The 23,789-nt window shown below is 39.5% G+C and overlaps 2 protein-coding genes across 8 annotated transcripts in view; one reads left to right on the forward strand and one right to left on the reverse strand.

Moving 5' to 3' along the window:
- Positions 1-391: 391 nt before the first annotated feature.
- Positions 392-7,836, forward strand: drc1 (dynein regulatory complex subunit 1 homolog (Chlamydomonas)). Of its 2 annotated transcripts, XM_026194456.1 has the most exons (16): positions 392-565; positions 1,055-1,148; positions 2,956-3,068; positions 3,178-3,361; positions 3,468-3,605; positions 4,189-4,275; positions 4,377-4,499; positions 4,668-4,795; positions 4,874-5,008; positions 5,120-5,489; positions 6,074-6,163; positions 6,244-6,327; positions 6,430-6,551; positions 6,644-6,787; positions 6,864-6,961; positions 7,731-7,836. In XM_026194456.1, exons 1-16 carry the CDS (start codon positions 489-491, stop codon positions 7,748-7,750), a joined length of 2,007 nt encoding a protein of 668 aa, XP_026050241.1. In that variant the 5' UTR covers positions 392-488; the 3' UTR covers positions 7,751-7,836. The 2 variants fall into 2 exon arrangements, with proteins under 2 accessions (XP_026050241.1, XP_026050242.1); XM_026194457.1 differs by lacking the exons at positions 392-565; positions 1,055-1,148 and adding an exon at positions 1,577-1,731.
- Positions 7,837-10,160: 2,324 nt separating this feature from the next.
- The window catches only part of otofa (otoferlin a), an 88,382-nt gene continuing 74,753 nt past the window's right edge, over positions 10,161-23,789 (reverse strand). For 2 of the 6 annotated variants that reach the window (XM_026194454.1, XM_026194452.1), the window contains exons 31-46: positions 23,550-23,716; positions 23,063-23,200; positions 22,873-22,948; positions 21,767-21,912; positions 21,539-21,673; positions 21,311-21,448; positions 21,083-21,210; positions 20,630-20,800; positions 19,639-19,799; positions 19,278-19,420; positions 19,108-19,196; positions 18,773-18,871; positions 16,013-16,254; positions 14,935-15,113; positions 14,391-14,491; positions 10,161-12,239 (exon numbers count right to left, since the gene is read on the reverse strand). In XM_026194454.1, the coding sequence (XP_026050239.1) occupies positions 12,059-12,239; positions 14,391-14,491; positions 14,935-15,113; positions 16,013-16,254; positions 18,773-18,871; positions 19,108-19,196; positions 19,278-19,420; positions 19,639-19,799; positions 20,630-20,800; positions 21,083-21,210; positions 21,311-21,448; positions 21,539-21,673; positions 21,767-21,912; positions 22,873-22,948; positions 23,063-23,200; positions 23,550-23,716 (2,294 nt within the window). In that variant the 3' untranslated portion in view covers positions 10,161-12,058. Of the gene's footprint in view, positions 12,240-13,728; positions 13,917-14,390; positions 14,492-14,934; positions 15,114-16,012; positions 16,255-18,772; positions 18,872-19,107; positions 19,197-19,277; positions 19,421-19,638; positions 19,800-20,629; positions 20,801-21,082; positions 21,211-21,310; positions 21,449-21,538; positions 21,674-21,766; positions 21,913-22,872; positions 22,949-23,062; positions 23,201-23,319; positions 23,350-23,549; positions 23,717-23,789 lie in introns of all 6 variants that reach the window. The other 4 variants (XM_026194451.1, XM_026194449.1, XM_026194450.1 and 1 more) reach the window with 4 other exon arrangements.

Below are 23,789 nucleotides of genomic sequence, written 5' to 3' on the forward strand. Positions count from 1 at the left end.
AGCAGCACAGAATGAAAACAAGAACAAAGCCGGCAGACTGCGCTTTATTAACAAATGAAGGGATTATATTAAAGACACTTGAAACTGTTAACGTCATTATTAGTCTTTCAATGATGAAGGAAGGAATATTCTGATAGGAAATATAAGTGTAATAAGTTGTGAATAGAAAATGAAACAAGTTGTCACAGGCCTCTGTACAAACTAAGTGCAACCAATTATTCAGTAGCTTGTATAACAATCCTCAGCAATGACACTTAAAAAGACACTGAAATAACGACTGTCGCTGTTTTATTTTTGAGTAAAACATATGCAGGTTTCCTCTTAAAAAAAACAAACAAAAAACAGGACTTCAAATTAACGAGGGAACCTGAAAGCAGCTCCGTCGCCAAAGCAACGCTTACCAAACAGACTCTACAGGACTGCTGCGGACGACTTTAACTGTACAACGTTTAATGACTTTTTAGTAATTTTTACAACATCGTCAAACAATGGAAGAAGCTGGCAAAGTGCATGAAGAGGCGCCCGAACCTCCTGTGTTGTCCGACAATCAAGTGGATAAGAAGGGGTAACCTGCAGCTTACTGTGGCTAAACACTGCGATAGACGGGACAACGACAACTACCTTGAAAGCGCCGTTGCACGTTGTTTGTGTGTGTGTGTGTGTGTGTGTGTGTGTGTGTGTGTGTGTGTGTGTGTGTGTGTGTGTGTGTGTGTGTGTGTGTGTGTGTTTTAAATCTGACCGTTTAATAAATACGATGAACTCTGTCACTTTGCAGTTTGGCCCATTTTTGTTGATACTTTGCTCATTTGAGTTGAACGCTGCTCATGTAAAAAAAAAAAGAAAGTGGAACAACGAATGTTTTAAAAGCTGTAAAAGCCTCACAGTTATATTTTATTACATCAGTTGAACACAGATATATAAAAAATAACCTCTAATAATCAAAAGACCACAGTTACATGTCGTAAATCTTTTCTTAGTGTCCCAGGTGATTAAGTAAAGCGTAAAGTTAACCTGATATCACTCTACAGATGGTAACTATATTGTATGTTTATAGGGCCTCCAGTTTTAAGGGAAAGAAAGACCCCACTGAGGAGGGGAATGAGGAGCTGAAGAGCAAAATGGAAGAAGAAAAGACGGACGTTAAAAAGGTGGTTTTTTCATGTTTCCCTGTCCCCTACCTCTGCAGGATTAGTGAAACAATTGAAATGTGTATGTCTGGACTTCTTTTGGGTTTGTGAAGAGATTTCAGATTTCACCTTCATCAGATTTCATCCACGAGATCTCTTTAGTTCCAAAAACCTGATGGAGAGTGACAGACAATTAAACCCTTTTCTGTTGTCCCCCTGGAGTGTAATCATGTGAGTTCTTAAGAGTCACATGATGAACCTAGGTGTGAACATGGTGTGAATCCTGTCACATGATGTCCAGTTCAATTCAATGAAATTCAAGATGTGAATCTTTTGTAAGACATTAGCTCATCCTGCTTTAAGATATTGATATTGCAGCCTTGAGAGACCTTCCCAGGCACTTTAACCTTCACTAACACCTCATCCTCTATAATGAGATCCATGCCTTGTTCACACCTTGGCTTGTGTGACTCTTAATGACTTGCATGATTGCAAGGTGGTTCGAGGACTCTCAGGACACCAACAGGAGGACAATGTCATTAGGGGTTAAATACCGGCAGCTTGACACCAGTTTTTAGAACTGAAGAGACTTCATGGATGAGAGGTGAGTTGTCACAAAACAAAAAAGTTGCCTTCATTTTAAGGCAGGGCAGCTTAGGATCAATTTACATTTCACTCCAAATAAGCTTTGCGAGGCAAAAGTACTAACAGGACTAGAAAGAGGAATCAAATTTCTCTCATATCAAGTTCTCTTCATTGGTTCCCTGAATTTAAATAATTCTTTCTTGTCAGTTTTGAATAGCGATATCTTACCCATCATATCTTAAAGACCCTATAGTACCATAATATATAACCTGTGGCTTCTAGAGCTTCTAAAACTAGAATCAGAGCCACAGCCTTCAACTATCAGGACACTGTACTGTGGATCTTGCTCACAGTTCGGATTCAGGACATAAACATCTGTTGATGAAACTAGGCTACGAAGAGAGGTGATGATCAGTCAGCAGCAGAGAAAGATCTCTACAGATCATGACAGTGTCGGTGGAAAAATATAGAGAAGGTCAGAAAGATCTTCAGTGTGTCTTCGTGGATCTAGAGAAAGCATCTGATGGGGTGCCAAGAGGGGAACTGTGCCACTGCATGAGGAAGTCAGGAGTGGCAGAGAAGTATGTGAGGGAGGTGGAAGACATGTACAGCGAGACAGTGGAGAGATGTGGAGTACGAGTGACACATGGGTTCAAAGCGGATCAGCTCTAAGCCCCATCTTATTAGCAGTGATGATGGACAGGTTGACTAATGAGGTTAGGCAGGAGCTTCTGTGAACCATGATGTTTGCAGACGATATTCTGATCTGTAGTGAGAGGAGGAAAAGGTGAAAGAGAGGAACGATGGAAGTATGCAGTGAAAACAAGAGGAGTGAAGGTCAGTAGAAACAAACCAGAATACAAGCGTCTGAATGAAAGGGACACTGGTGGAAAGGTGAAGAATAGAGATAGTGAAGGTATATGAGTTTAAATACCTGGGGTCATCCATCCAAAGGAACAAACATTATATCAGAGGGTTAGGTCATGATTTTGTGTTCTTGACTCTTATTGTGATTGCTATGTTGGAATGAAATAATTAAATCCATTAAAGCGAGTGGCCAAAGGAGAGGCAGCATTATAATATCCACTAAAATAGATCTTTATAACTGAAACTGAAAACAAAACTGAAGTTATTGCAAAAGATGAAGTCCAATCACTAAATGGACACTACCACAATCAGATGTAGCTTTCTTAAATTCTTATGAGATGTATTTATTTTGATTTGTCCCACTTTCACTGCTCAGAGGATAATGAGCCTGCAGAAACGTCTGACCACATTAGTGACCAACATTCAAACTGCAGCGGACGCCAAAGAGATGGAGCGAAGGTCAGGGATGGAGGACAACTGCAGAATTAGGTACGTCTTTTAAATTGTTCTCAGTGTTCAAATCACGCTTTCTCCCATGCAGAACACCCAGTGCTAAAGTGGCTGATGTTAAATTATGATATTCTTTCCCATCAAACAGAGAGGAGCGACTGAAAGATGATGCTAAGGCCTGTCAGGAAAAGGTTGAGGAGATCAGAAAAGGGTGGTCGATAGTTAATCAAAAGGTGGTTCATTCAGAACTGCAGAGTGTCCTGGACAGCCAGCAGCAGCTGTGTGCTGCAGTGATAGAAGACAAGAAAAAACTCATAAGGGAGCTCCAATGGGTAAATTATACACAAATGAGTAAAAGCATGATTTCATGGAGTTTGCATTTGTACCTCAAAGCCATTGTTTATAACTTGGTTCCCTTTTCTGCACTGTGCTGAACAGGAGCGCCGGGTCAAAGAGGATGAGTATTTGAAGAACTTGAGAAGGCTCGATGAGGAGATCAAACTGATGCTCGACAGGATGCAGCAACAGTTTCAAAACCTGTCCAAGGCCTACAGAGAGGAGCTCACACAACTTCAGGTAGAACCAGATCTGAGTCACAAAGGAGCTTTAAATGATTTTTAGTGCATCTGAATCAGTGAGCTGATCACATCTTTGCCTTATTTCAGTTTGACTTTTTGTTTTTAACTCCGCTTAGTTACGGTTAGTTTCTATTGTGGGTTTGTGTGTTTCAGTTTAGATTTTACTTGTTTGAAAATGTTTAGTTTTTCTTTTAGTTGAGTTTTTATTAGTTTCAGTTTAGGAAAATCACTGCAGGTATTACGATAAAAACAAATCCAGTGTCTGCATAAATACATCAAGACATCACGTCTTGTGTCATGCACTTATGCATACTGCATATATCTACTGCTTACTTTGCTTGTAAAAAGCGGTTATTTGAGGTACTGCTCCCTTCTTATCAGCTCAAAGCAGTCTGGCTGTTTTCCTGTAACTTCTATCATCAACGAGGCATTTTCACCCAGGGAACTACCACTCACCAATTATTTTCTCTATTTCAAAGCATTCTCTGTAAACCTTAGAGATGGTTGTGCAGCAATATCCCATTATATCTATGTTATCTAGATTCTTATTAATAATCTAATGATTGTCCTGTTTTTGGCAGGCAGTTTATCAGCAGGAAATTGAAGTCTTACTTGCTAAAGACAAGGCTAAGCTGAAAGAACATATGAAGGAACATTGGGACACAGAGGTTAGGATTATTTAAATTAATTCACATACACTTAACTTCTCATTGATGCTAATATGTTACATATATCAGCTCTGTATGTAATGAATGTAACCTATTTCTAGCTGGAGAGTCTGATGGAGAGGAGGAGGATGGTAGAGGAGTCTGAAAAGACAGTTCATGATGTTATGTTGGAGAATACCACCAAAATCAAACTCATGCAGCTGGAAGAAAATGCAAAGTCTCAGGTTTGTTTTACCCCAGTGCTTTATTACAATATGATGAAGCCTGGATGTTCTTTGGTGCTGAACATGCCATAGAGTGGTAGTGGTTGTGCTGCAAAAAATAAGATCAGTGTTTTACCACTCGATGTAAATGAACGCTCAGTCTTGAGATTGCTTTTCTTGCTTTTACAGGCTCGGCTGAGAGAACAACAACAGATGAAAGGCAAATCTGTAATTTTAAATTTTAAACAACTTGAACATGGCAACAAGAATGCAGCATATAATGCCAAGCTGGGAGAAATGAAGGGCAAAATATTAGGGTATTACAGTTTTTGCAGATAGAAATACACATAAATACACATACATGTCCAAGTTATGATGGTATCTTTTTGTTTCAGCTCTTCGAAAGAGGTGAAAAACTTAAAAACCAAGTATGCCAAACAAAAGGACAAGTTTATGAAGCAGAGACAGTATTTGTGTGAGGTCCAAAAACGTTCCCGCCAGCACTATGAACGCATACAGAAGGAAGTCAGGTAAGTAAGTGTTAATAATAATAATAATAATAATGATAATAATATTAAAAATAATAACCTAATTTTTTTTTTTTTTTCTGTTCAACTTCAACCCTTCCTTGCTTCATGTAGGTACACCACAGCCGCTGATGCCCGAAAGTTTGAGGAGATGTGGGTAATGATGGAGGAAGAGGTGACACAGCTAGCGGAGAAGGCTTTGGCCATTGACTCTCTGATCTGCAAGCACCTTGGTTTAGCCTGGGAATGTCCTTCAGCTGCCTTCATGGAGTCACCTGGTCCCCGCAGATCTCAGGAGCATGACACTAACCCCACCAGTCACCCCTTGCAAACCAGGCATCTTTCACACTGCAGCCAGAGGATGATGGATGCATCAGTCGGGCCCAGCCTGGAGAGGGACTCAGAGCACGGCACAGGGGTGGAGGAAGGGGAGCTATCCTCAGAGATGCTGATGAAAGCGATGGAGCTGCTTTGTGATGAAATGGTTAGAAACAAGTCCACAGGTTGTGTTTATGAATGATGACAGTATGGAGGCGGTTGTTGTAGAACGGGGCATGAATTGCACATGTTCCTTAGACATCCACAGATGTGCAGTATTTATATCATACTAGACACGTCAGTAACATGTCAGTAATTACATGAGAAATTTTTGTCAAGCTAAGCTTTTCTAATTAAGCTTTGGTACAGATTAAACAAGAACAAAGTTAAATGATGAGCTTTAGCAGGGCTGATACATTTTGGGATGTTATTTAATTTGGAAATTTGAGAATAAGCTCAGGAAGCTAGAGCAATAAAACCATTTAATAACATTTCATAACTACACAATACAAATTATGCCTTTTATTGCAGGGTAAAAAACAAAGTACAATTATATATGGAAAATATTCACATTTGACAAAGCAGATGACTTAAGTAGGGTGTTAGCAGTATATCTCAGTTTTTGCATAGTCAGTCAGGTATTATTATAGAGAAACACTACTTTTGTAAAACCAAAGAAAAAAACAGATAAAAAAATGCAAAATTGCAGTTACAAGAGCCTTTAAGATAAATATCTTCCTCCCAACTTAGGGATTCCTGGTGGAAGATAAACTGCGGAAGCTGCTGGCCCCCATGGAGAAAAATGAACAGACCACTGTGAAGCTGCATTCTCTCTTTGCTGTGAGTTCACATTTAGTGCTCCTTTTCATGTTTTTCATGTAGTTACTATTGAAAATCACACATGCTGTTTTCTCTTTTAGGTTCTGGGTCTTGAAGAAAAGGATTTAGCCAAGTTGGCTGAGTTTTTACTCATGTACAAACGTCAACAAGGAGAGCAGACTGTGGTGAGGAATCGAATGAGCAGTGGGCTTGTACTGAATATGGCCTTTGTGATTAGACAACTACTGTTCTTGTATCTTCTGTCAGTGTTTTTGTTCTGGCTGCAGGGTCATTTTGTTGAGGAGGCAGAGGCCATGGAGAACAGCGCCACAGCTGATTCAACCTCCAGACTCATCAACCCTAACAACATCTTGCCTGCTTTACGATGTTTCCTTGAGCAGCACAGGAAGTAAGACTACATATTGAATCATCAGTCCCATGTCTCTTCCTCTGTGTGAGTGTTTTATACTAATTTTTTCCTGTTGCGCTTTGAAAACGGAGGTCTGTCCACGAGCGTTCCAGTTTAAGCCATCCAGCTAGAGATACCTCAGTGGAAGAAGCCTACTGGGATAGGCTTGGCAACATTATCACTGAGGACAAACTCAAGCTGTGGGATGCAGCAGAAAGGGAATTAAAGCAGTATGAGTGAGTAACACCTACACTGAAAGCAGGAATACCTCTGAATCAGATCAGTCATTTTTGTGTGTGTGTGTCTTTCCAGAGAGGTCCTGATGGATATCTCTGAGCTTGTCCCTGAAACTGAGCTCCTGAGGCAGCAGAACACTAAGCTGCGGATGCAGCTGCAACAGATACTCAGCAGTACGTGCACTTATGTTTAAGTTTACAGCACTGTAATCTAGTGCGAATAAGAATAATGATAAAACATAGGGCCTTTACCATCATAGCACAGGGTGTATCAAAAAGAATCACCAAATTTCAAAGTGCTTTAACTGTTCACCGGCATCGAGCGACACACGTACTGTTAGAAAGAGTGAGTTTGATGTGGTGACATTATTACAGCAATGACTCCAGATACTCGCAAAAGTGTGGGATGAGTTTGACAATCACATGGACGTATGCTGGGAGGACACATTGAGCAAACTGGAAGTTTTGTATGTAAAACTTTATATTCAGCCACGTATTTTAAAATTACTGTCTATTACTATTAAAATATAGGCTTTTGAAATCAGACAATTCTTTTTTGATACACCCTGTATATTAAAACAGGAAGCTTTGATCATTTATAATAATAATTAGTGGTTAATGCTACAAATGATTAACTATCCAGCTTTTTCAATGCAAACATTTTCAGATTTCAGATTTGACTGAATTTTAGAGTGTTTTTGACTGAATGAACAGATCATTTAATCTGAATACCTCTTATACCTCTGGCCAATTCTGGGTATTATTATTATTATTGTTATTAATTTCAAGTACTTACTTCCAATACAATGAATAATTAAATGATAAAATAAGAAACATTTATCAAATTAAACTATAATCATAGCAATCAGTAAAACAAAAGGGCTTTAAAATCCCAACTGAGCAGAACATCATGGATCTAACATCTTCTCTGCCTCTCTGACAGGTACCCGGAGCTCTAATTAATGAATAATCACTGTGGAGTCCGAGAGCACTGGAAGCGCCTTTGTGTTAATTTAAAAAAAAACCAAAAAAAAAAAACCCCATTAAATGATAATGTAGTGTGAGATTTTTTATTTATTTATTTTTTACAAATGTAAAAGAAAAATAGTCTTACAGTGTAGTTAATCAAACACATACAGTGTGGTTCAGTGTAAACAACAGTACACAGAGGATGTGTGTGTGGTTCGTCTCTACCCAGCAATGTTAAACAGCTTGTGGCTGAGCGCTGAGGGCAGAGAGAAGAAGAGCAGAACCAGAAAGAGCAGACCCAGTACAGCAACCAGCAGCATCACACAGTGCAGCTTGTAGTGCCTCCAGGCCAGGATACACATCGTCCTCACTGGAGCCAGCAGCCACGACATGCTGGCATTGGGGCGACTGCAAAGACAGATTCATAAATCAAACAGCAGTCACTGAAATTCAAAAAAAGCATGTTAGATTGTTAGTAAGTTTAATTTTGATTTTGGAGCTAATTGAGAAAATTTGTCTGTAATTAGTTGAATTAACATCCAATAAAATCCAAATAAAATTAAAGCCCAATATCTTTTTGGCTCTGTTTTTGATGCTGCTGAAGGAAATTCTTCAGGCCAATGTGAACTAGTCACTAACTTGATTTGCCTTTTCTGCTGAGCAAGTTGTCTGCAGTAGTCTACAAGCCTTTAGCTCAGGGGTCCCCAATCCCAGTCCACGAGGGCCGGTGTCCCTGCAGGTTTTAGATGTGTCTTTGATCCATCACAGCTGATTTAAATAAATAAATTACCATCTCAACATGTCTTGAAGTTCTCCAGAGGCCTGGTAATGAACTAATCATTTGATTCAGGTGTGTGAGATCTAAAACCTGCAGGGACACCGACCCTCGCAGACTGGGATTGGGGACCAATGCTTTAGCTGCTCTCTTTAGGGGTTGTCATACTGGATCACCTGCCTTCATCTCACCTTATCACCTCGTGATAGGTATGGCACACCAACCCTGTGCATTGTCCATCCTGGTCTTTCCCAGTGAAAATCTTAATCACATCAGGTCTCACTGCCGTCTTGTAAAGCTTGTAAAACGATCTGTGTTCACTACCTCTGCTCCTTGCAGTTTCACTGTTACACCCATCTCTCTCGCTCACACACGTATTCTGTTTCACTTATACCGACTTTCATTCCTTTTTTCTCCAGATAATACTTCTGTACCAAAAACATAAAAATACATTTTAGTGTACTGGTTGAGGGTTTTGTGTGCAACAAAATAATAATGTTAGTCAAGCATGTCAATCTATATAGCTATATATATATATATATGTCTATATCGCTGCAGGCCTTTAAGCCATTCTTATTTCCCAGTCTGGAACTTAGTAAAAACAAATGCGACACTCCTGTCTAAAATAAATAGTAAGTGGGACAGTTGGATGAAAACGTCTAAGTTAGTGTGTTAGATACCAGCTTAGTCATTCATTTTTTTCTCACTTTTAATATTCTATTAATTTATTTATTTTAACCCAAATCAGATCTTTAAATCTAAATGAATCCTTTAGTGAGGATTTAGTGCTCAGGGTTTTGGCTAAACAATGAAACTGAACTTAATGCTCATCACAGCACGACAGGATGTAAACATTAATGGCATCCTTGTCAGCTGTTTGAGAGCTGTAAACTTCTTTTTGTCCTTTGAGCCCCACTGGGGCAAGAATCATTATAAACAAGAAATGGTAAATCAGCACTGATTATCATCAGCATACTTTTAAGGATAACTAGCACTATGGGTGTCACGGCTGGCGGAGGGAGCCGTGTGGTGTGGAGGAAAAGGAGGACCCAAAATGCAGCAAACTGATGATACGAGTGACGTTTTATTTACAGGGTGGTAGTGGCAAAAACAGGCAATGAAGCACGAGTAATTACAAACGGAAACCTAAACTGGGAGAAACTAAGTGACAAACCTGGGACCATACAAAGGGGTGCGGGACAGAGAGACGCAGAGACAGGAACACCATAGAACGCAGATGAATGTAGATTAACGCAGTGATACATGGATGAACGCAGACGAGCCGACAACAAACACAGACCGACACCCACTAACTATACACACACAAGGTAATCAGGTAATCGCACACAGGAGGGAAGAACAGCTGATCTGAATACACATGATGACTGGAGGACACAAGCTGAACACAATGACAACAGACACAGACTTTCAGAACAAAACAGGAAATCTAGAACCCGAACCGGACACAAGGGGGGAGGACACAGAATAACTAGACAGAGGGAAATAATCACAAAACACAAAACGCTGGGTCAACGACCCAGGACCATGACAGTGGGGGTGTTATGTTATCAGTGTAATTCAGTCTATTTCAAATTGTCAAAACAAACAATGTATATGAATACACAAACCCATTGTAAAAACAGGCAAGTTTATTGCAAACAGTGAAACACAGTATCACAAGCAAAGGTTCCAACCACAGGCAAACTAAACGTAAAGGACACCACACACTTTTGTCTGGAGACAAAAACAGAGTTTTCAGAAGTAACCCCGACATATTTGACTAATATTCCCATAAAAATCATCTTTTACATTTTCGTTAACGTTAAAGACAACAGGGTTGGTGATTTGGTTTGCGTCGAGCTGGAAAGACAAGTCATGCTAACACACATGACCACTTTGGTCAGTTATCACAGTGATGCATGCATATTAACATATACTGTAGCCAACAGTGATCACCTTTACATGTCTGTAACTTTGGAGGATTATTAAACAGACCCTGGTCAAAATGATAATCACAAATTATTTATTTTAATTTTCTCTGGGATTTTTATGAGTGACGTTTATGAGTCAGAAGACGAGGCTGGAGAGCATTTACATAATTACACACACACATAAAACTCAGGACATCCAGAGGGAAGCTGCTGTGAACACCCATGCTTGCACAATAACACAATTATAAAAATGAGGGGGAGATTTGAATCATTTGCAAAATCAGTTTTTGTTTTTATTCTTAAGGAGAAATTTTTAAAACTGCAGATAAACTAAACACCACAAAATGCTCATTAATTAAACAATTAATAACTAAGTCATCTTGTTCTATGTCTCACTGAAATTTACTAGGAAAATAGAATTATTTTTGTTTCCTTATTATTATTACTATATAAGTGTGCAAAAACTGCAATACCAATAACAGTTAAAAAGGTAACACTTTAACCTCATTTAGTATTTATAAGCACTGAATCGAAATTTCATATACAGTTTATAACAAACTCTAATGAAAATATAACTTCTCGTGAGAGCAGTGACTAGAGAAAGCTGGGTTATAAACAGATAAAGAATTATTATATCATTACGTAATAAGTTATAGCTGTTGACAAGTACTCCACATCAATAATGACTTCAAAGGTCCTTAAATTTCAGAGATATTTCCATCTGCAGTAATTTATATTTACTCTGTTCTGAGACATGATGCAACACTCATTATGTCTCGGAACATAATGAGCAAACAGCATTAGAAGGAGGAACTGGAATGAATGTGGTTTGCAAAGCAGCTTGCCACATGGAGCAACTGTAGGCTGGCTAAAACATCCTAAATAGAATCTAATAGATAAATATAATCTGAGCCATTAGCTGTGGGCTAATTGATATCAGTTGATCTGTGGGGACTTTGAGGCCTGCCTGAAATAACACTATGTTCAATTTCTCCACATTATAACACCACACCACAAACCATTTATTCAATATAGTGCTTATAAATAAAATGGTGGCAGGGTTAAAGTGTTACCCAAAGTTTTGTCCATTCCCTCTTAAGCTAAAACAGTAACAAGAGCTCATATAGTATGACTTGAAAGTGCAATCGCCTGACCACTAACCCTGGAACATATAAAATAAACTGAAGGCTGAAACAAATACAGAACCACCCACTTTCATGTAGCATTGCTTCAGAGGATTTTCAGGTTCGATCGGGGGTTACTTTGTGCCATGTAATTTCTGTGTAATCGTTTAAAAGGATGGAGTCCAAATATTGTGCATTAGATTTGTTAGCTGTTTTGCAGAGTTGTTAGTTGGATCTTCATTACTTGGGAGCCAGGGGGGCAAGGAAGGGGCAGTGGGGCAGTCACTTTCGATGGTGTTCCCTTCTCCTTTCAGTGCTAAGAGGGGAAGGTGTGAGCTGATTATGAAGCTCAGATTGGATTAGAGAGGAGAAAACATAGCAGTCTTGTCTCCCATCAGTGTTGCTCCCTTTCACTTATCCATCCATCTATCCATGTAGCCACCCTTCCCCTCCCCATCCCCCTAGCAGTGACTTAGGCCCCCAGCAGCTTCTTGACAAGGTAGCCTGGCATGCTGTAGAGGAAGAGGCCCACCATGATGAGCAGCAGCAGGGCCAGCACTATCTTGATGATCAGCCACTTGTAGCGGTTGCACACCAGGTAGCGGATTGCTTTCAGCGGGCTCAGGAACCAGAGGAAGGTGGTGTCTGGGCGACTGGATGGTTCAGGTGGAGTTTTTAAGAGGATGAAAATAAAGAAATGGTGAGGAAAACATGGAAGTGGAAGGAGTGTTGAGTTAAAGGAGGGTGAGAAGGGGTGAGTAATGGTGGACAATGAAAGGGAGCAAATAAAGAGGAGTAGGACAGAAAGAGAAAGCTGGTGTTAGTAAGCCATGTTGCAATAATATGCATGCTCACGGTTCACATTTCTATCAGTATTATGTTTCACAGGAGCAAAAAAACACATCACAGAGTGGAAGCTTTCTATTATGCAGAATGAGTATGTTGACACATGTAAATGAGTGGATGATGATTGACCAACAGCTCAAAAGACTGACATTTCTGGCAAATGTTTGCAACAGATGCTTATTGCTCCCCACCGCTCCCCACCCTGGAAACCAGAATCCAGAAATATCCTGGATGTAGGCACTCATACAGCTTATAGTGCATTACAATTCACAGGTTTTTTCTCATAAAATGGGATGAGATTTTTTCATATTGTAGATGGCCGATGGACTCGTTTGCCTAGATACGATGTTGAAATGCCCACAAAGTATATGCAAAAATACTTAGCACAACATTACTAAAAAATACAGGAACTCTTTTTATATTTTGTTGCTTGTAAGCAAACAACTACGGTTTAATATGCTTAAATACAGGTTTTATTAATATAATCAATGATATAATTTTCAGGTTTCGGGGTTTTGTCTTTTTCTTTCCTGTGTTTGGTATTTCCCTGTTTTTCTCCGTTTTATTTTGATACTCTTGATACTTTTGAAACTGTCATTTCTTGTGACTTTCATTTAATTTTACTGCCTATGTCTTGTTTGAACTTCCTTCAGCTGTGATTTGTTACCCCTGATGTTTCAACTTCTCTTGATTACCTTATGTGTGTACTGTATATATAGCTCCATGTCTCCCTATGTCCTTTGTCTGTTTCTCATCATAGTGTAATCCTTGCATTTGTTGATGTTTCTTTGTAGTTTTGCCTCATGGGCTTTGCATTCTTGGAGCCACTATTCAACTACCATTAAACGTTTTGACTTCATTTTGTCATTTTTGGATTAAAAAAAAAATATATATATATACATTTTAACCCTCACATCTTTAGAATTATGTAATTTTTAATTTGTCTATACATTTCCCTTCTCTACCAATCATCCCACTTGATAAGAACATGGATATTTCAACCACCTTGTTCACCTTAAGTCAAAGCATCCCTACATGTGTCCATACTAAACAGTTGGTCACAATATGGGTGGTAACAAGATTTATAATGACGCTTGGTGGCAAATGACACTGACTTGCACACAGGGCTAAGACAAGATACAATAAAGGACACAGACGACTAGTCTACTTCTAAGACAACAGAGAAGACTAAGAAACTGAGCTTGGCTGGAAAAAAAGGAGAGGAGCTAAAGTTAAGAGAGAAGAATCCAGGGGCAAAAAGAGAAGCAGACAAAGTGAAGAGGGGGCGGAGGCTACCAGCGCATCAGGCCCCCAGCATCTTCTTGACCAGGTAACCAGGGATTGAGTAGAGGAAGAGGCCCAGCATGAGCAGCAGCAGAATCAGCCCCAAGACCTTGAGGATCAGCCAGCGGTAGTTGTGCCAGATGAAGTAACGAATGGACTTCAGAGGGGTCAGAAACCACATAAGACTGGTGTCCGGGCGACTTTGCGGGAGAAGGAAGAGAAAGAGGGAGGGAAGGAATGCAGTTGAGGCAAATAGGGGGGAGGGTGGGGGGAGGGTAAGGAGAAGAATAACACGCACATGAAAGGGGAGGGATGAGGGGAAAGACAGGGAGACAGTTGAAGAGATGATAGGAGGAGTAACGAGTGTGTAACAGTGGCCTTTTGACAGTGCAGAAAGCAATGCTAGAGGCTAACTGGAAAATGTTTTACATCTTTAAAAAAAATATCGATTTTAAGTGGCAGCACCTTATGATGTTTTAGAAACACTGCTTTTTGCACTGATAGAATGATTTTCCTAAAGACAAAGTTAAACACTTGCTCATGTCTGTCTTTTTCTGTTCCAGACAAGCGTTAAAATTTTTTAACTCTGAAACCAGTGTGTGTGTGTGTGTGTGTGTTTGCAAAACACAAGTTCTTGTATATATTTTTTTAAACATAACCCGTTAATATCTTACTTTGGTTTTTCCAGTGGATCTGGCTCATTTCGTCCCAGTCCTACAGGGCTTTTCTCTGCTTCCTCTGCTGTCACTAGGTGAAGCTCAGCTTCAACTTTCCCCTGTAATGACATTGAAAACAGAACTCAAAATAAAGAAGTCCTACCACATACAAAATGCTGACTATAAAATATCTGTTTTGGGGTAAAGAGGATATTCATGTAGTATAAGAATCTAAATGAAAAAACATTTTCTTTTCCTCTACTTTTTTAATCTGAAGGACTTTTAGAAGATATCATATATTGTGAACACAGGTGGATTAATGCACACACACACACACACACACACACACACACACACACACACACACACACACACACACACGGTTTGCTTTGAACTGAACTCACAATTTTATGTATGTTCACTTATCCCCCCCCCTTATACCGCTAATTCTACACCAAGCTTTACTACCTTGAAAATGTCTTTCTAAGTATTATAAGTATTATCATAAGAATCATAATAAACCAGTCATGATTTTGCTCATTTTCACTCTTGACTGTCTTACCGTGAGCTCCATTTCATCATTCTCATTACGGGCTACGAATGGCCACCATCCTTTAACCCTCTTTTGTTTAAAGATCGAAATGGTTGGCAGATCCTGCTCATTTCGAATCATGTCAAGAGTGCACTGCTTGGCTGTCTTTGCGCCCCGAGGAAAACGGTTTAGGTCCAGCTCGATTGCACCTGGGAATGGTGAAAGCAAAATAAGTCAATTTGGAATAGCCAGTACTCTTTTTTTATACACTGAGGATGTTAAGAAAAGGATGACTTAGCTGAAAACAAACAGCTACAAAGAAAGTCATCCATAAAATGCATTTATATCAAACTAACTGCTCCTTTGTTCCTCCTGTGCCTGCATGAGTTCTCTCTGGGTACCCTGGCTTTCTCTCCAAGTCCAGAGACATGCATGTTAGGTTCATTGGTGATTTTAAATTAATCGTAGGTGTCAGTGTGAGTGTGGACAGTTCTTTCTCTCTCTCTCTCTGTATCGGGCCTGTGATGGATTGTTGACCTGTCCTCCTCCTCTTGCCCTCTGACAACTGGGATATGCTCTCCAAGACACTGAACTGGATAAGCAGCTAAGAGTATGGCTGGCTGAAACTACAGCAGAACTACATGAGCATTTGTGAGATTGTAGTTACTGTCAGTGCTCCTTCTATTAGAAGTCTATTAGACGTAATTTAGTAACCCTGATAAAAGCAAATGCCTACCTGTAGTCTATCTGTACAAACATTTGTTATTCTAAAGAGCTCAGTGACTGCAAGTATGGTACTAGACTGGCATACCAACAGTGCAACAAGTCAGTTTGTGCAATTTCTTCCCTCCTGGATGTTCCACAGGCAACTGTAAGCAGTATTATTGCAAATTGGCAGCGGAGAGCTGAAGCACATAAAAGTTGCCAATGCTCTGCTGGCTCAAAGGCTACAGAGCTCCAAACCTCATCTGGCATTAACATCAGCACAAAAACTGTGTGCCAAGAGCTTCATGCCATGGGTATCCTTGGCTGAGTAGCTCCTGTAAGTTAAATGTGTAAGTGGCCCAGTACTTTTGGATTGCAAAAAAAAAAATTATTTCATCCTCACCCAGGAAATCATCAGCAGAGAAGTGGTCTGCATCCCAGACCTGCAGCGTGAGACGAGGAGGGATTTTGTATTCGGTCTCATCCCAGGAAAACATGGACTCCTTCTTAGAGATGACAATCTTCTCCTCAGCCATGAGATAATCAAAAGGGAAGACGAAGCGCCAGTTAAAGTTCCCCTCACCGGTCAGTGAGTGATAGTGCACATCTGTGTCCTGTTTGTCCTCCTGCTGCCCTTTCAGCCATCTATGTAAATGGTCATAAGGGTGAGAGTTAGTCTGATCTCCAGGATCATGGTTTGGTGTCATAAGTAGATGTTTTTGGATTTGTCAGCCATGCACTTCTAAAGTCCAACATGTACAAATTTACGTGATGTCAATTTAGTGATTTAAACAAGAGCAAAGGGCCTGTTAAATGTATTATTTAGCTAACAAGAGAGATGATGCTAGAAGGTCAGAATCAATGCACATAATGCGGCTCCCCAAAAGCAAATCAGCTTCATACATGTGATAACTTTAAAATCATTATTGAGTAATCCATAAAAATCTGATTTGATGTTGGAGTTTCGCACTATTTAGAAAGCCATGCATCCATAAAACTTGCAGATTTATGAAATCTCCATGTTTTATGGACACAGAAAACTTGCAGATTTATGAAAAAAGCTTCATATTTAAAACTGCAAATTGCCAATGGAGGACTGATGCCTGGCATTGATGGTCAGCTGCAGCTGTTTCATTAACAGTTAAGTGAGGTTGACTTTAAGTCAGAAGGAGCAAGAGGGAAGGTGCACTCTCAGTTCTCAAAATACACCCCTCGAAAAAAGAAAAAGAAAATTCTAAAAGGAATAAAAAGGAAATAATAAATAAAAAAAGATCTGACAAAAGGTATTTGTCAGTTTAAAACAGGTAAATAATGAATATCACAAAGTGCTGATATGGTAATCGAGATGCATAAATTAGACTGAGATAAAGGCTCCAGGGAGAGGGCAAATTTTAAAGTGGTTACAAAGGGAAGAAAACACGCCAAATTCACGTGACCCAAAAAGTGATTCATTATTACTGTATCACAACACTGGATCCATCTGAAACAACCACAGTTCTCCAGTCTGTCCTGAAACGTTTGCTACTGAAATCTAGAGTGCAAACTGAAGGTTAACCTAATCCTTTACTGTTAGGGTTGTTTAAGAATGACACCCTGTTTGCTACAGTCCTGAGGGGACACATAAAGTGTAAAGAAAGAGGAGTCACTAAAACATAATAACATAAATGAAATGAAAAAAAAATCTAATCTAGGCTGCAAAAGACAATGTCACTTTTAAAGACAAGAGTTTGATCGTACAAGCATGCAGACAGTCACCAAGCAGTTTATCAGGAACACCTGTATACTTGTGTCTGTGCAGTACACTTCCATGCTGGAGTTTTTTTTCCATGACCGTAAATATCTTTTAAATTAATATTTGTAATTTACTGCAGGACCAAACCACACAGAGAAAACCTCAAATGCCTCGTTGTAAAAAAACAAAAGCAAAAAGACAACAACAGCAAAAAAAAAAGGCCAGTCTTATTTGCCATATGCGTTGGTTGCATTAAATAAAAAATTGAACAAAACTATACTGTTATTATTATTATTATTATTATTTTTACCTGGAAACTAATATCAATTCTTTAGCATTTTGAAAAAAAGTTATTTCACCAGAGACCAATAACTGTACGTAGGGTAAAACAACTTTATTAGCAAGCCTTGACTTGTCAATAGGATGTGAGTCTTGTGAGTTGGCATTATAGGAATTGTTGCTCAGTGTTACCTTAACTGAAGGTTCATGAACAACATAAGTTAGTCCTAGTTATTCATGATTAAAGCATTTTGAATTTTGTACCACAGTTTTTTATGTCAACACATGACATATCTTTGCAGTCGGTCGAAATTGTCTAAAAGTAGTGGTTATACTGGTTCAATTCAATTCAATTTTATCTTCTTTATATAGCACCAAATCACAACAACATTTGCCTCAATGTGCCTTTGTAAGGTAAAGATCCTACAATAATACAGAAAAAACAGAGAAAACCCCAACAATCACATGACCCCCCCATTAGGAAGTGCTTTGGTGACAGTGGAGAGGAAAACCCCCTTTCAACAGTAAGAAACATCTGATTGAAGCAAGTTCAGGGAGGGGTCTGTTGGGATTGGCTGGGGGTGAGTGCATTGGCACATTAATTTGTTTGTATTATATGCTGTTACGTGTTGTTCATGTGGTTTGGTCCTTTCTGTGCAAGTTTTTCCATATGCATTTATTTTCGTGCTGACAGGGGTGTTTGAGACAAGCGAGGTTGCGTGCTATGCAGAGTTAGAGAAACAGGAGGGTCATAAAAAAAAAGGATTCAAGGGCTTCAGAAGGAGTAAATCAGGGTATTTTGTTGTTACGAGCCATGCAATGGATTCGTGTGTTTACCCCCTGACATAGATGTCAGACATCTTCTCTCCTGTCATGAATGCATCGTCCTCTAGAATTACGTCATCAGTGTTCCAAATTATAACACGAAGCTCAAAGCTAGACATCAGCAGAGTATTGACCAGAGAAAGAGAGAGAGGACGACAGACAGGAGACACGCCACGAACACAGAGACGCAACACACGACACAAACACGCACACAGAAAAATGGAAACAAAACAAAACAAAAAAAAGGTAATGGTTAACTGCAAAACAAATCACACACAGCTCACACCCACGGGATGAGGGTTGGCTGCCCCATCCCGCTGTACCTACCCCCTGACAAATATGTCACTGGACTTTTCCCCAGTGAAGTAATCATCGTCCTCCAGTATTACTTCGTCTGTATTCCAAATAATCACCCTGAGCTCATATCTGGTAAGCGAGGGGGAGGAAGGAACACACATAGTTGGACTTATATTTGACATTTTTAGAGCTAACTAGTCAAACCATAATTTAACCAGGGGATAAAACTACATTTTGTTCTTGAAAAAAAAAAGCTTTCTGTTGAGAAGAGCAATGAATAAATATTTATATTCAGTTTATAGCTTTGTATTAACATAGAATATTTTCAAAGTGACAGTCATCTTATTGCTCCAGTCAGGATGTACCTCTTTGGTTTTCTTGGAGAAATGTCAATTGCAGGTCCAGGAGCAGGCATATCCATAGGGAACATGTCCACCCACATCTCAATGCGGCCCTTTGAGGAAATAAAAAAGAATCTGCTCTAATTTCCAATCAGATACATTTTGGGTGTCTTAGCAACGCAGTCCTTTCCTACCTGTTCAATACCGGGTTTGTCTGGGTTCAGCAAGGGTCGGGTCTCCACATGCTCAGGGACGAGCTTGCAGCCAACTCTTGGGATTTCCTCCCAGTGATTCAGCACCGTGAGGGCCAAATGCTCCTCAGTCTGCTTCTTTAGACCTAATAGAATAATAGTAAGCAACGAGGAAAGCAAGAAAAGCTTAAGTCGGAATAAATCGTATTTCACCTCACCTTAATCTTAATGTAAACAAATCTGAAAATGTGAAAATCTCTGTAAAACCAACTTAGTGTAAATGGATATGTAAGGAATATAAATGAGATATAGAAAAATGACAAAAGAAGATTAATCAGGATCACGAGGAAAAATATAACAATACCGTTTTCATCCTCAATCTCTGTCGGTGCTGTAAAGATTCGATTAGCCACCTTGACTTTGCCTCCTGGCCCATAATGAGGTCCATCGATCTTGCCATCCTTACAGAGTTTAGCCAGGATCTGGCTGGGCTTCATAGGGTCCCGCCAAGAATTATATCCATGGCTAACAACAAGAAATACCACAGAGAGAGCATGTAAGTCATTGAAAGGTTTTGCATATGTATTTTCCTGGTCCTTGGTTTTTGTAGGAAATATTATTGGCTGCAATATAGAGAAATTGCTTAGAAAAGATGGCTGATTCATGGTTATTACACAGAAACTTTTTTTCCCCAGATAATTATTATACCTCTGGGCATTTTGGTTGACTTTATTCTTACTATGAAATTACATAGAAACAGGTAGTATTATATTTTGGAGACCAGATTCATGGTTATTAAACTACAGCAAAGGTTTTCCAGGTAACAAGCGACAGCATCAAATTTTATAATTATGTTACCTTGGAGAATTTTAGGACATACAACAGAACTAATTTCACCATTATAATTTTGAAATGGTGTCCTAATATATGAAAACATCAACCTATATTACTTTACAAGGTTATCCTATTTTTTCACCATAATTTTATATTATATAACTGAATTTTTTCATTTGTTTCAACATTATTACCCCATAATTTTATTTACAGTCTAATATTACCCAGTTAAAAATATCAAGCAATAGCTCGATATTAACCATTAACCAACAAAGAGGCAGTGACTGTTGTTACCCCTCTATAATCATGTTCTTACTGAGCCATATTATAAGTGCTACTTAACTGCAAACCAAATGCAGTCAAACCAAGGAAACTTTTAATAATTCAGTTGTTTGTTTATACTATTATTAAGCTAAGAATTCCACATTTCAAAAAAGTACTTAAAACAAATGTTAAGTTTCATATTGTGGCATTACAACTTAAACAACAACTCAAGCAGGATAAAATAGATTTACACTCACACAGAGTAGCTGGAGGAAATGCCACAGGTGACTCTGAATTTACTGTAGAAACGGTTCTCCAAGTCAATCTTTGTCTCACCAATCAGGTCATCTGTGCCGACCAGATCCCAGTCATACACAGACACCGTCAGCATCGACTCCATGGGAAAGGTGGCCTCGATGTCAAATGATCTGAGGACAGGAAGTGGAGGGTAATGTGAATAGTTCAAAAGGTGCAATAGATCCTGACACATAAAGTTGGGTCACTGTCTAAACAATGGAATGGAAATAAATGCACAATACAAGGACATGAAAATAATTTACAGCCATTGTTTAGTTAAAAAAGTACAAGTAAAACTTTTTGAAAAATATATGCTCATCAAGAATTTGATGAGCAGCAACAACTTTTTTTTTTTTTGTTATTACACCTCCATCATTCAACGACAAAGTGATTCAAAATTTCTCTCGACTTACTTTCCAAATACTGGATTGAGCTGTTTGGAGATATAATTCTCTTTGTCCTTGACCTCTGATTTGCCCAGTTTAATGACAACGTATGGGTCAGCTTTCCCATTTATATCAGCAGGATGGAGGTCTGTAGCCTGGAAAACAAAGAGAAGAGAGAAAAAGTATTCATTTTATTTTCATACACCTAGTTTTTATGACTGTGGCACAGATTTAGACATAAAGAAGGCCACCTACCCTGACCACATAGACACGAACGAGGACGTTGACAGGATCGTTGTGCGGGATGCTCTGGAACATCCCCATGTTGGGATCAAATCCTGCTTCTCTTGTGATCTCTTCAGATACAGGTAACTTATATATACACAAGGATCCCTGATTGATGAAAAAAAAATGATATTTATATGTTGTATTTTCTGTTAGTGTAGTCTGACAAGTAACAGTTCTTAGACAGTGTTTTCCCACCTTGAATCTACCAACAATCCTGTCATCATCCAGAGCGTGTTCGTCGTCTTCCCCAGCCTTTCCTCTGTACAGGTTGAACGTGTGAAGCCAGTCTTCAAAGTTGCCATATTCACTCTCAAGCTCCTTGTTGTACACCTGAAATAAACCGGCAAACACAAAAACTTTAAGTGTGCAGGGACATTAACGTGTGCTGGCTAGCTTTTGTATGACTGTTAATGGCATATTCACCACTAGCTCATCCACTTTTGCTTTCACTGGTCGCCTCTCGGAGCCATCTGCAGCCTGACCCTTCCTCTTGTCCTTAGAGTTCTTCTTCTCTTTGCCCCTTTCCTTCGTCTTGGAGCCTTTCAGAAGAAGTTCATCGGGTTTGACATCTGATTGAAACCATGAATGGAGGTGAAGACAGACATACGGGATGAAGACATGAAGACATAGGTGGCCGGGTTGCATGCACCACTACACATTATATAACATGAAAGCTGATAGGTCTTTATCAGGGGACTAAATTTCCCAGTTTGTGGAGATTTTATTTATTATCCTTTGACATTCTCTGAAAAAAGAATGTTGATCGAGAAGAGTGACAGTCACATATTGACAAACTTTATTTTGAGAACAGATTACAACAAGAACTGCATTTTACTTGTACAAAGAATAGTAAAATTGTAACTGTGAACTTAGAAATGATCTTTCTTCATACGACTCGCCTAGCGCCTGATTTTTATTGCAGTTTCAGTAAATCATTTTATGCAATAAAAAGTATTTAATAATTTTATTTCTGATGATTAATAAAGCAGACCTTTCTCCTCCAGCTTTCATCTGTACTGCATAGCTGGGAGGTCATGCTAATGTGAAAAATGATTATGATGTTCAGCTCTGCACAAATGAATGATGGATTCATGGGACGAAAGAGAGGAAGAGCAACAAACACATATGATGCCTCTCATGCTACTACATAATAGTTCAAGGAACCGAAAACAGTCAGGGATATAGTAGGTCCATGTTTGCAAAACCACAGCCTAACATTCAATATTAGCGACATTGTGGTGATGTAAATGTTGACAACCCTGTGAAAATTAACACTTCATTACCAAAAGTGTAAATGAAATTAAAAAAAGATAAAGTGACGCTACCAGTTACAAAAGTGGACTGAAATTTGAATTCTGTGAGATAAACTACATGACGACATCTTCTTCTGTTTCATTTAGCATGGCCCTATTCCAAGGGAGATAAAAAAGGAAAGCATCAAAGCACCTTTTCCTAGCATTCAGACTCTTCGACTTCAGCCACAGCTGCATGCTGGCAGGCAGCATTGCTGATTTGATAGAGTTCAATACCTGCCGTTTCAGCTGCTATCTCGATGTCCTCTCTCTCCTCGGCCTCTGCCTGAGCTGCCTCCTGGGCTCTGAGGATCTGAAAAACCAACCGAGAAGTATTTGTCAGTCTAATAGGATTGTGCTTGTGAAAAAAAGTCCCGTAGGACACATGTAGAAGCAAACAGAATTGACTGTATTCAAAGGGACAAACCTCCTTTAGTGTCTCTATGGAAGCAAAATATTTAGACCACCAGTCCAGAACACTCTCATCTGGCTCATCCTCTTCCTCCATTCCTCCCTTCTTTTTCTTCTTTTTCTTCTTTTTGTCTTTGTCACTTTCTTCCACAATCTTAAAAGAAGGGCAGACATAAACTGACCCTCAGTAGATTGACTTCTTATTTATAATGACACACCAGCGGACTGTGGCACGTATTTTTATTGCTCAGTTTCTGCAAGAGGACTACTCACCATGTCAACTTTTACAACAGCATCAGACGTCTACAGTAGGGGGCGTCACATAAAACAACACAAGGATTAATACACACGGCGGATGGCGCAGGTATGACTGGCACATGTACAGAGGCAGGTAAAGAGGACTGAACATAAAGCAGGACTTCTACTACCACCAGCTACAAATACACCATATAAACATACAGTTTATAGAAATCCACTGTGCACAAGCTTAATGAAAAGCTTACTGCGTCTAACTTGACGACGGTGTCCATCTTTCGGACTGGAGGATCTCCATCCATGTTGACAACGATGTCACCTGTGGGGCGAGAGAAGGAGCGGGGGGAAAGGCTGGGTGAGGAGCGGGGCTGGGGTCCGCCATTGGTCAGGACCATGTAGCCATTCATTAGCTTAGCTGGTGTGCAGGCGAAAGTTAAAGGCAGCAGAGGGTGGAAGGAAAGGACATGCGAGAGAGGAGCGAGGAGAGA

Source organism: Astatotilapia calliptera, chromosome 15, assembly GCF_900246225.1.
Source record: "Astatotilapia calliptera chromosome 15, fAstCal1.2, whole genome shotgun sequence".
NCBI lineage: Eukaryota > Metazoa > Chordata > Actinopteri > Cichliformes > Cichlidae > Astatotilapia > Astatotilapia calliptera.